Source organism: Calonectris borealis, chromosome 15 (assembly GCF_964195595.1).
Source record: "Calonectris borealis chromosome 15, bCalBor7.hap1.2, whole genome shotgun sequence".
NCBI classification, from domain to species: Eukaryota; Metazoa; Chordata; class Aves; order Procellariiformes; family Procellariidae; genus Calonectris; species Calonectris borealis.
The window spans coordinates 14,262,244-14,274,681 of NC_134326.1; the positions used below are offsets into that span (position 1 = coordinate 14,262,244).

Consider the following 12,438-nt stretch of genomic DNA (forward strand, 5'->3'; position numbering starts at 1 on the left):
CCAGGGCTGTCCTCCACCCCAGGCCCACAGATATTCTGTTGCATTAATAAACCAAGATATTTCATGAGTGGACACTTCTGCTGTTCAGTGACCCTGAAGGGAGTTCGACATTCCCCCTCCTGTAGATTATATCCTACAACAGCACACGGCACTGAGGTCAATTCAGTGGAGAGAAGCTGAGATCACCTTTCTTGACAGCAGCTGCTGCCTCTTCCATGGGCCAGGCTGCACAGGCGGTGGGAACCAGGACAGGGGCACCTCTCGGCTGGGCAGCAAGTCTCCCTTTTTAGCCCACAGCAAGAAAGTGCTCTTCTTGAGAGCAAACCACCACCCACATCCTAGACATCGCCCTGTGGAGGAGGTGGACCACGCCCTTGAGGTGAATGTCTGCTCGCACTGACTATAAAGATGGAGCCCATGATCAGGTCATACAGAGATATTAATGGTTAGATGAGACTAATACTGACAAGGAGACTCTGAGAAGTAAAGAAGTGCCTGGGAGCTCCAAGGAGAGTCCAGGCCCTCATCAGAGCAGGGATGGCACTGGCACAGGGCAGGAAAAGATTTACCCACGTTGTTTGGTAGAGCAGAACATCAATAGAAAAATACATATGCACCACTACAAGAACCATATCAGGGAGGAGAAGGGGCAAAAGGGATGAGATGTGGCATTAAGACAGAGAAACGTTGCCAAGTGAATTTATTGAACAGGTGTTTCAGGAGCTAAAGAAACGAGACAAACTGAAGGAAAGTTGCTGGGGAAGATCAGTCCATGGGAAGTCACATGCAAGGAAGCTTGTCTTCCTGGGCTGGACTCCAGCACAGACTTAACATTCAGTCATACTCATGAGGTTGAGAGTCCTATTGCTTCTCCTGGCGAGAAAAGGAGAGAGAAGGATTAGACACAGAGCATATTCAGTGCTGAAGCCCTGTTCCTCACTTCACTGGCCCAAATGTTGGCTTAGTGTTGACTGGAGGTAAAGAGCAGTCACAAAAGCCCAAATACTCCCTTTCATTATTATCATTGAAGGAAAGATGAAAGGCTTCGCATATTTGATACAATCCAGTTGGTTTGGTGAAGTACTTTCCACATGCCCTGATGAGCTTGTGGGACAGATTATGTGCTGGTGAAAATAAGTAAGATATCTTTGAAGTTAACAAATGGGAGGCCATGTACAGATCACAGAAATGGGCCCTTCACATTTTCCCTTAAAACACAAAAAAAACCATCTCTTTGCACAAGTCACGGTGCATGAGAAGTGTCCAGTATATGCCCATAAGCAGTTAGTCAAAAACACAGCCCAGCATTCATAGTAGGTACAGGAATTGATCATGAAAGGAAGGGATTTGCTCTTGTACGTACAAGTAGGCACTGCAGAAAACACATCTGTTGCCGTATGTTTTGCCATCAGAGCCGCAGTGGGGCAGATATTCCATGGTGCAGACACTGACTTCTTGGAAGTTCTTGCAATGCTCCTGCACACGGAAGATAGAGGTGAGTCTCTCTGCCTGAGAGCAAACCATGGTCCCCCCAGCATAAGGAATGGCACCTCACTGAGAAATGAAACTGTCTGTAACATCAGAATAACCAACTCAAAGTTTCCTCCTGGTGGCAGATGTGATCTCGTACTATTTCTGCTCGCTGCCACGTTTTTTCCTGCACAGTTACAGAGCGATGGGATAGATGTTGTGTGTTTTATAACCAGCATGAAATTCCCAAGGGATCTCCTCAGATGTGCACACCATCACTCCCGCAGTTTGCAACCCAGAGCAGAGGACAGTCCCCCATGAGTGTAACAGACACTGGACCTTGCTCTTTGTTCTTATCCTTTCCCACTCACTTTTGTAATATCCTCTTCACAGCGTCCGTTCTTTCTTTTGCCAACGTTGGACCGATGGTTCCTGAAGGAAGACGACTGTCGTTAGCCACAACCTTCCTCATTACAGTGCAGTGCAAGAACATAACTTCACTCCCACGTAGTGCACAGGAGATTTTCAGATGAATTAGCTTAGCATTGCCTGCACAGCACTAGCAAGAAAGTGCCCTTACGGACCAGGCACGTGGCTTTTGGAATAACGCTCCCCCTTTGTGGGACTCCTGGGTCGAATGCCCATGTCAAACACCAACCAGGAAAACGGGGGTAGACCGAGAGGACCCATCCAGCACCGGGTTTCAGAGAGAGCCCTTGCACGTTAGTTGGCACTGAAAGACGGATCCAACCACCACCACTGCAAATCCCCCAGGGAGAAGGACAAGTACTTACAGGTTGTGGGCACACAGCGTACACTCGCTGGCGTAAGTGACACCATCAGTACCGCAGACGGGATCGTAGATCATGGTGCAGGCCACCAGCTGTCTGCCATCCTTCAGTGTGGAAGTTGCATACTGGCTGCAGTCAAGCTGGGGAACAAAGACGGCAAAAGCTCCAGCACAGCTCTGCTCTGTGCAAGGGCACCCAGACACAACCCCCCCCGCTATGCCTCCGCCTTATAGGATCTGCCATAGGATGAATTATGGTTATATTTTGACTCATTCTTCATGGAAAACTAGCAATTTCCTTTCATAGCCTTATGCTGGAGAAGACTGAATTAAGGCTTGAAGGTAGACATCACTCATTCAGCTTTGTATTTATCATGACACCCCTATACCTTACTGAACCTACCGGGGTATTACAAAAAGCAGCTCAAAAATAATCTGCAAACCAAAATGGCGTGATTTATGCACTTCCTATGAGAGCACTGACTGTGACCAAGGAGTTTTTCATAGCCCACAAGAATGGAGGGGAGATGTGCTGACAGGCCTTTTGTTGCAACGGGACAGCTCCTGGTGTTGAAATGTGCCAGCAGGACCGACAGCAGTTGAAGCTGATTTACACCGGTTGAAGAACTGGCCTTGTGTTTTAGCACTCCCAGTTTCTCCAGTGTGAGCTCTTCCTCCCTTATTTATGTATCTCACCCGGTCTGAGCACAGAGCGTACTTGGGAAACAAAGGAATGACATTTCATAGTTTGTTTGTATAGAAATGAAAGATCTGACTCGGGATGTTGACTCTTTCAAACATGCTAATGAGATGCCTTTGTTCTTCTATTCCCCAGTGAGTGTCAATAGTTTAGAGCTGGCCAAATATAGTTAATCTGGTATTTTTACATGATTCATTGTTGGTATACATTAGATTACATTGCATTTACAAAAAAAACAGGCAGGGGTTTGAATGCCCTGGTACCTTAGGTATCAGCATTCAAAACACAAGCAATTTTCTAATCTTTGCAGAACATACTTTTGTAAAATGCAAGCATCCAGAAGGCACTGGATACCCCGGGTCCTCTGCGTCCCCTTCCCATATTGCCAAAACAGACTGCTAAGTTCCTGCAGCAGCTATGATAGACTGCTGTGGGAAAGGGATTTCTTCTTGTAAAGCCTTAAATCGTTTACACTACCTGTCTCATAACTCATTCCTCACCTGTCCTCTCCTCTTTCTTTTCCTGACTGCGTGCAGGAAGTGCACAATGTTCCTGCTGCTGGGAGGGTGATATTCACCCGCAAAAGGAAGGACAGCACAAGCTGTGAGCCCCGGTGGAGGCTACACCAGCAAAACCAACCAGCGTTTATTCAAGTTATGCAGTCAGCACCAGCTCAAGCTCTTATTTTTCTTTAGGTTTCACTTACTTGGGGAACTTCCTCTATGCACCTTCCATCATGCTTCTTAGCAACATTGGTTCCAAATTCACTGGAAGAGAAAGCAGAGTTAAAAATGCTCCACAAGTAACTCCGTTGAGCTCTCGGGGAGTGAGCTCCAGGGCTTACATGTTATGGGCGCACAGCGCACAGTCATTGCTGTAGGTGACACCGTCTGTCCCACAGATCTCGCGCAGGATGAAGGGGCAGGCTGCGGTGGCTTCGCCAGTTTTGGTGTTGCTCAGGTATGTGCTGCAGTCAACCTGGGGAGATAAAATAACAATGCTGAGTCAGCTGCTGGGAGATGGAAGAGTGCCTCATCTGCAGTCCATCCACTCTGATCCTCCAGATTTTAAAGGCTTCTGCCAGAGGAAAATCAGAGGTTTTAAGTTTAGTCTTCCATTAGAAATGAATTAAGTAATTGTAGTTGGGTTTGATGTTGTCTGCTAACAGAGGGAAGAAAGGAACAGCTGGCCAAAAAAATTATTTTCCTAGAGTAGTACATATGCAAGTTTTAAAACAAGCATTTAACCCAAGAAATCTGATTTAAAGTGTTTGACATTAAGTCCAGCTTGACATAGTTAACTAAATCTGAGATTTTGTTTCAGCTTTTTCAAAACAGCAGCAAGAACTGTTTCACCAGCTCTTGTTGCAAAAATACTTACAATATATAAAATCTAACAGTTTTAATATTTAAGGATAAATAAACACCTATTGGAAGTCAGCCTACACTAGCTAAGCATCACTGGCACTTCACTGTCATTTTGCATAGTTTCCCCAATGCAGTGTCTTTTATTACCCATATTTCTCACATGGTCCAAGAGCAAATTAAAGCAAAGACAGCATTTTAACAATGTGTCTTTACTATAGAAAATGTATTGCAGTCCCTCAGGATGCATGAAATTATTTTCGGTGCTTTAGAGCTGCTCTGCATAAGCAGAATAAATGCACTGAGATATTATCAGCACATATTGTTACTGTGCAGGATAATAAAGCTATTTCTGTATGCATACCTGAGAGCAGATTTTTCCTGGCTGACCAGAGCATGAGGATTTTTTAACCTGCCTGTCTAGCGCAATGGAAATCCTAGCGCTGAATGAATACACGGACATCTAACACAGCCTTCGGTCTTCCTCTCCTACTGTGCTAAAATAGGTTGCATGGTTCTTGGGCTGCCTCTGATGATTTCTGTTCAGAGATCTGCAGTACTGGGACATTTTGTTTCTGAAGTCCCGGCCTGTTCCCGTTCTCTCTCGCCACAGCGGCCACTGTGAGCAGCTAGGGAGAACCGCAGCACCAGCACGAGCCCTGTGCACCACCCCTCCACACATCCGGGAGCACTGAGCCCAGCCAGGGTCTTCCCAGAGAGAGAGTAGGAGATGGCGCTTATTTTATAGCCAGTTACACTTACAGGAATACTTTCCTCCTTGCATCTTCCCTCATGGCTTTTCTTAACGTGAGTCCCCTGTTCTCTGAAAGGGAGAGGTTGGCGTTAGCAAGGTCACCAGCTAAGCCCTGTGACACCCAGGTGCCACAGAAAGCAAATCAAACTCATAGCCAATATATATGATAAAGGAGGCATCAGGTTGCCTAACGAACCAGCTTCTCCCAGTCATTAATCCTAAGCGGTAACAGACCCATCAGGTCTCCTCACTGTGTGCGATACAGCAGCCCCATCCACTCTTTCCTCTGCCCTCACAGTGTGCTCGGATTGAGAGTTGGTTCTCCCACAGCTCCCCCAAGGAGCACAAACAGAGCATCAGGGAACAAAATCAAGGTGACAGGGGCTTCAGGAGGTTGAAAGAGAAACAGAAAGAGACATATGGATATGTTGGTATTAAAAGAAAAGCCATCTGGAGCACTAACCATGGCTAATCACTCCAGAAGAGAGTCCTATGTACAGTACTTACAGATTATGGGCACAGATGCCACATTCGTTGTCATAAGTAAATCCGTCTGTGCCGCAGACTGGGAGCAGGATCCTTGGACAGCGCATCTGGGCTTTACCATCCTTAATCATTCTTGATGGGTATTGACTGCAATCGATCTACAAAAAGCAGGAGTGTCAACCCTGGGGAAGTCCTTGTTCTCTGAGAAAAACCCCAACGTAACCCCTTGCCATGTCTTTTATGCTGAGACAAAACTAGTGCTACGTCTCAGTTCTCTCAAAACCAAGCTGAGTCAGTTCTGCATGAATCCTCTCGTGCACAGAGGGAACTGCACAGCACCGCATAGTTGGTGAGATGCCAAATCACTACGGTAAGTAGCTCGGTCAATCCCAACTGCAAGATATGCCAGAAAAGAAAAAAAAGAGAAAAACATAATTCCCCTTTCATTCTGCAGTATAGATATAAACAAAACACCAAAATAGCGAAGGAATTTAGACTTCACTGAAAATGCATCTGAAGAGCATCCTCAAAGGAAGATCTAAGCCCAAACTGACTGACTTCCACATTTAGGTGTTGGCATGTCCTAGATACCAGCTCTGAGACTTCTCGGCTGATACACTCAGATCAAAACTTCAGGTGTGCTCCATATACCAGAATATACCCCCAGCCCAGAGGCTGGTGTAGGTATGGATCGGTAATGACAACTCTGTGCCTAGCTCCCATGCAGCCCATCTGCCAGGGCTGTGCGGGCAAGGAGGGCCCAGAGGACGCCTGCCTCAGGACAGACGGGATTTGTAGGCATCCTCAACACAAGGGGCTGACAAGACTTAATAGACATGTGGAGAAAGCCAGGCCTCTGGCTGGCTCACTTTCAGAGTAGATGCAGCCTCAGGGAACCTTTCAGTTGATACAGCTAAGAGGAGAAACATGCCTTATATTGAATACTTACCTCAGAAGTCTCCTGTCTGCATTTTCCATTATGCTTTTTGCCAACATGGGTCCTGTGTTCTCTGGAAGAAGGAAACAATGAAGTTGAACTAAATGCTTAGCCTCTCGGTCACAGTCACGTGCAAACCACGGCTTCAGACTCTATAAGAGTGTATTAGAATAACTACATTACTTTAATCATTAACAAGCTCATCACATCTTCTCATAACATGAAATTTAAAGCAATATTCTGAATTATTCCTTCCTCTGCTCAGTCACTGCCCAGCCCACAGACTAATCCAAGGAGCTGCCATCTGATTCTTCAAGGTTTCCCCTCATGAGCACAAAGAAGATATCAGGGGGAAGCTCAAGGTAAATCCAAAACCAATCCATTTTCCAAGAGACTTCAAGAAATAGGCATAAGCAGAAATGCAGAAGGACTGCAAAGCATTGCTGGCTACTTAGAAGGAGTGCTCTACGCATGGCACTTACCCATTGTGGGCACAGATTCCACATTCATTATCATATGTAATGCCATCTGTGCCGCAAACTGGTTGCAGGTTTCTTGGACAGGATACTAATACTTTGCCATCTTTACTGGTTGCTGTTGGGTACTTACTGCAATCAATCTGTCAAAATAAGGAGAATTAGCTCTGGGGGAGCCCTTGCTATATGAGAAGAGTTGATGCAAAACCTTTTCATTCTGTATCCCAGCCTCCATTGTTTCTGCAACAGGACAAAGCCCCGATACACTGAAGCTAAATCTTCAATCAGAAATTAGCTTTCTGAGTATTATCCTAGTTCTCTAGAAGTCAAGAAAAAGGACTATCTTGGGGAAGGGATCCTTCAGGCAGAAGAACACGTACAAAGTTTTGGGCCCATCTTCATCAAAAAACTGGTGTTGAATTTAGTGGGAAACATTTTTCACCAGCTGGAAATCTGACTAATATTGTTTTGATTTGTGTTGGTTTTCTCCCCACTTCTCCAGCTCTGTGATTACTTATTACTTCAGATTCCCTGTAGTTAAGCACAGGGTTTGAAAGGATAGAGGAAAAAAATTGCTTATCTATCAGTCAGAGAATGAACTTTCTACATCCCAGAATTTTGGTGCTGAAATATAGAAGTTTCTCTCCCTGCGGCACCAGACTGTTGGCCTCGTACAAATATACAATAAACTATACTCCATAAATATGTATGCTTAGTGCTTTTATGAGTCTCACTATGTCTGTGAAAGCAACCAGCATGGGAGTTTTGAATCCCTGTTGCAAAGGGTAGAAACACTTGTGATCTCCAGAGAGAAAACTGCCAACCTGCACAGCATGTTGGCAAATGAAATCTTGGGCCCCCCCTTCCCCTGGGCACAAAAGCCAGCTTAGTACGTAGGGAAGCGAGTTCTGCAGCACTGATTCACTGCAGCTTCTCATTTCACAGCCATCTCCTTTCTCCTTCATCGGTTTGGTGTGGTATGCATGGGGTGACCCTCTCTTTGGAGCAGGGAGGATTCAAAATCCACCCTCACTGTGCAGAAAAGCAAAGCATGGACTGGGATCCTCGTAAGCCTTCTCATACGGCCCCCTTGCAGTTTCCTAGGAAATCTGCGGGGTTCTCAGGATTCTATTAACAGCCCTAAGCGATGGACTTTTGACTTCCATTGCACTTACAGGGCCAATCTCCTGCTTGCATTCTCCATCGTAAAATTTGCTAATGTTGGTGTGATGTTCTCTGAAAGAAAGAAATTGTTTTGGTTAGGAAACCTTGAGAATAACTTTTCCCATGACACTCTAGGCACCGGGACAAGAAAACAAGGTCCCACCCGCCTTGTGGGACACTACAACTGCTTGACCTGCCTGAATGCACCCCACAGATGATAGCAGCAAATGCATGGTATTTCCGTATCACATGGTAATTAAGTGTTAGGAGTAATTAGGTGTTACAAGTAACACTTTGATCTGTTCATGGCTCTGCTCTGGGTTGTCCTCTGGTTCTTTTGTGATTCCCCTCACAAACACAGGAAGAAAATGGGAAAGAAAACTCAGGTTGGCTGAAGAATTACAAGCAGCCAACTCCAAGAAGACCTACAGAGACACCTGCCTTAAGACAGACCAGTGTTTTACAGAAGTGCTTCTGAGAGTCTTAACAGTTGCTAATTATCCAGTGGGATGTTCTATGCACAAGACTTACGCGTTATAGGCACAGATCCCACATTCGTTGTCATAAGTGAAGCTATCTGAGCCACAGACTGGTTTCAGTATCCTTGGGCATGCTACCATGACGTGACCATCCATTACAGTTCTTTGGTAACTACTGCAATCGATCTGTAAAAATAGCAGGAATAGAGGAAAAAAACCCACATTTTCAATATAAAGGTATAACATTCCTACATAGTCTGCTTACTCTCCCCCAGCCTTTAGGGACAAATCCATCATCAAACTAATTCCACTATCAAAAGTGGAAGCCAGAGTCAGTTCCGTGGGAATTCTCTCCTGTTGAAAAAAAATGGCATAGCAAGAAGGACTGTGATTGGGATTTTGTGAGGTCCTTCATAAGATCCTGCTAGAGCTATCCAGGCAGTGAGATCCAACCTTCAGCCAACACATTTTCATATTATTCCCAATTACAGAGGCTAGAAGTCTGAACTAGAAAAGCACAGAGACACAGTACCAGATAGCCCATAAAAACCCTCTCAGCTTTGGTCATCAGCAGATTTTAATTCCCTTTGGGCTGTGCAGACCAGTGCACATTCTGTTTTCCTCTTGTGTGGTGTTTGAACTGTCCCCTTTTACTGCCAGCTGAAGTCTTCCACGGACTTTGTCTTACCGTAATAGATCTTGGCTCACATTCTCCATCATGTGCCTTCTCCACACTGGCCCCGTGTTCCCTAAAAGAAAGAAGACGTGTGTCAAGGATCGCAGAGAGCCGCATCGCCTGGACGCTGGTGGTGTCGGCACCCGGCTGCTAACTCACATGCTCCTCTGCCCAGTCCGTCTTTGGGGGATGAAGCTGCCACCCTTACCTTGAGCCCCTTGCCCTGTGGCTTCTGCCTGGTTCCCAGCAATACTCACTTGTTGTGGAGGCAGATCCCACACTCGTTGCTGTACGTGGTGCCGTCGGTGCCGCAGACTGGCTCCAAGTTCCTCGGGCAAGCTACCCAGCCCATCCCATCCTTGCTGATGCTGCTGTAGAACTGGCTGCAATCAACCTGCGAAAGCAGCATGGAGTCAGCCCCAACGTTTGCTCCCTCATGGAAAGAAACCCGCATGCAGCCTCCCACCACCGCAGCCACAGTGCCTGCAGCTCCCGCCGGGAGGCACGTTAGAGGTATTGCTTCGAATCTGCTCGGGCAGTCAGGAGGAGTCAATCTTCTCTACAGAAGTTTCTGATTATGCTTTCCTGCCGGGGTCCAGGGGAGGCATGGAAGGATTGCTGTGGGTGAGACGGTGCCTAATGAAGGCAGTTGGTAATTGGGAGCCCGGCTGCACACCAGAGCCCCTCAGCTCAAAATCTGATGGTTTCAAATCGTGCTGCAGTCTCTGGTGAGTTACAGGGGTCCCATAACTGCGTGGGAAAAACCTGCAGACAAATCCATCGCACGGACCCTGCTGTTTTCCTCTCTGTGATATAGGTATAGAAAACCTATGCAAGGAACACTGTTCTGCAGGTCTTACTGTATAGAAAAAATTATCAGAATCACAGTCTTTGATATCATCTTAAGACAGTAATCCTCACGAAGAGGTAACCTACTGCCTTTGGCTTGGAGTAACTGAATTATGTCTAAGAGTTAACATAATAGGATTGTATAACTACTTCTTGCTTTCTTCATTTTATTTAATGAACTGAAAATATTGCAAAAAATGGGAGCTTTTTTGCTTTCTTGTGAAATTGGCAATATCATTCAATTGTGCACTAGCAAATATTATTTTAACAGCCAAGCTTTCATTAGATTTAATGCACTTGCTCATCAGGTAATTACATACTGTTTCTACTTTACCAGAAACCTGGAATAGAACTGAATAAATAGATCTGTAGCTCACCTCAATTCCAAAGGCAATATCTGGGGAAAAAAAAAAAATGGAGACAGAAAGGAAAAGAAAAAAAAAATCAAATTATTGATATGCAGAGAAGATATATGTAAATCTTTTCAGGCAACTTAAATTCAGTGACTGTTGTTGACTAGTTTATTGGGTTTAGGAAAATACGGAGTTTTACATTACGCCAGTAAATGGTCATAGGATGTATGAAAAGTTACTAAAGTTTCTTTGCGCTTTTGAGGGGAGATAAAACAGGGGAGAGCACATATATTAATCCATCCCTAAGATGTTACAGGGAAGCAATACAGGTACTTTCAATTCGGTACTCTTGAATTTTAACCTCTTCTAAGAGACTTTATATTTGACTTTCAAAAGTTTGGACATGCGTGTTTAAGTGTCCATCTCCAAACACATCCTCCTCAGTTACCAGGAACAGCACAATACACTTACAGAGCAACCCTGGAGGTTAAAATTTGCATTTATATTGCTCACATGGATAATGATGCCATTGCTAACAGTTTTACTTTGCCCTTATACACAGTACTCCCATGTGCAAGCTCCTGCCCTGCACTAGGACTGCTCCTTCAGCAATTTGCTCCTACAAAGCAAGAAGATGAAAACAGTCGGCTGTATGAGGTTTGCTGAAACCTCAATCTTGAAGTCTAATTTTTTGCTACGCTCTCTCAGGAAGAATATTTCTTCATGGAATAAGGCTCTCCTCCATGTTACAAGACCCAAACACTGAAATGAAAATTCAGCTCTGATTCAGCTAGACCTAGCTCTGCAACATCCCGGGAAATACTCACCTAAGCAGCAGCAGCAAAGGGCTAGAGCTGCGCTCACGAAAACCGCTGTTATCTTCATGGCAGACAGAGGTACCGCTCCAGTGCAGCCTGCTAGCTCTCTGTGCAGGAGAGGAAGGTTGCAGGTAGGAGCAGGAATATATAGCACACCACGATACCAAGTGGTCCGACCTTATTATGTAATGCTCCAAGTCTGTCATCAATCAAAGCCAAAAATATATTTACCCAGCTCTAGATTTCTAGCTAATGATTGACACAGGCGTGTATGCCAGGAAGGGGCCTTTTGTGTGGCTCGAGGGGAGCAGGGAGCATGCCAGGACCCCTCTCTTCCCAGATGGATTTGCCCCAGCCCCGGGCTGCCCCTCGCACTGTTGCGGCATTTTGCAGGCTCACGTCTACCCTGCGACTGGCTAAATGCGATTAGATCTTTCTCCTCCTCTATAGTTTTCAACCAAGCTGCATGCTGATAGCCAAAACCCTCGTTATTTAACCTCAGAGCATGATTTTGCACTCTTCACTGCTGTATTTCATCCCAGTTTGAGCCCAGGTAATTTCAGCCCAGAAGGTCACCCTGTGCTCTGCAGGAGAAATCCTGCTCTTCTCCTGTTTTGAAAAACGCAGCAGTGCTCTGCTCCACTTGCCAATTTTTTCTACTACAGCACAGAGCAAAAATATTAAGTTTGGTCCTAAAATCCATCTTTTTGGCTATTCACTGATAACTCCCACGGTACACTCTGCTCATCTGCTACCACCTCCCCCATGGCCAGTTCCTGACTCACCTCTCCAAGCCTAAGTGACACCATCCCACAGGGCAGCAGGCCAAATGCTTTTGATGTCTGCATAGACTGGATGTACTGTATTTCCTTCATCTAGGAAGTCAGCCAACTTTGCAAATATTGATATTAGCCCACGCATGGCTTCCTTCCTGAAAATTCACTGCGTACGTTATCCCTTTACACTTCATACCTTTAGTTTTCTTCAGATTTCTCCTGAAGGTTTGCTCACTATTAAGGTAACAGAACTTGGATTAGTCCTGAACACTTTTTTTGTCTCTTATTTAAGTAGATTTTTGGCAATTCTTTGGATTGGTCTCAATCCCAGCCTTCTCAATTGGGA

The 12,438-nt window shown here is 45.4% G+C and overlaps 1 protein-coding gene across 1 annotated transcript; it reads right to left on the reverse strand.

The window, feature by feature from the left end:
* Positions 1-683: 683 nt before the first annotated feature.
* Positions 684-11,443, reverse strand: LOC142088703 (ovoinhibitor-like). Its single transcript, XM_075164314.1, has 16 exons — positions 11,326-11,443; positions 10,523-10,542; positions 9,554-9,690; positions 9,309-9,369; positions 8,673-8,806; positions 8,153-8,213; positions 6,984-7,120; positions 6,514-6,574; positions 5,586-5,722; positions 5,087-5,147; positions 3,805-3,938; positions 3,667-3,727; positions 2,265-2,401; positions 1,842-1,902; positions 1,364-1,476; positions 684-873 (listed from the first exon to the last, which is right to left on the reverse strand). The coding sequence occupies exons 1-16, from the start codon at positions 11,381-11,383 to the stop codon at positions 828-830; spliced, it is 1,419 nt and encodes a 472-aa protein (XP_075020415.1). The 5' UTR covers positions 11,384-11,443; the 3' UTR covers positions 684-827.
* Between the last annotated feature and the right edge of the window lie 995 nt (positions 11,444-12,438).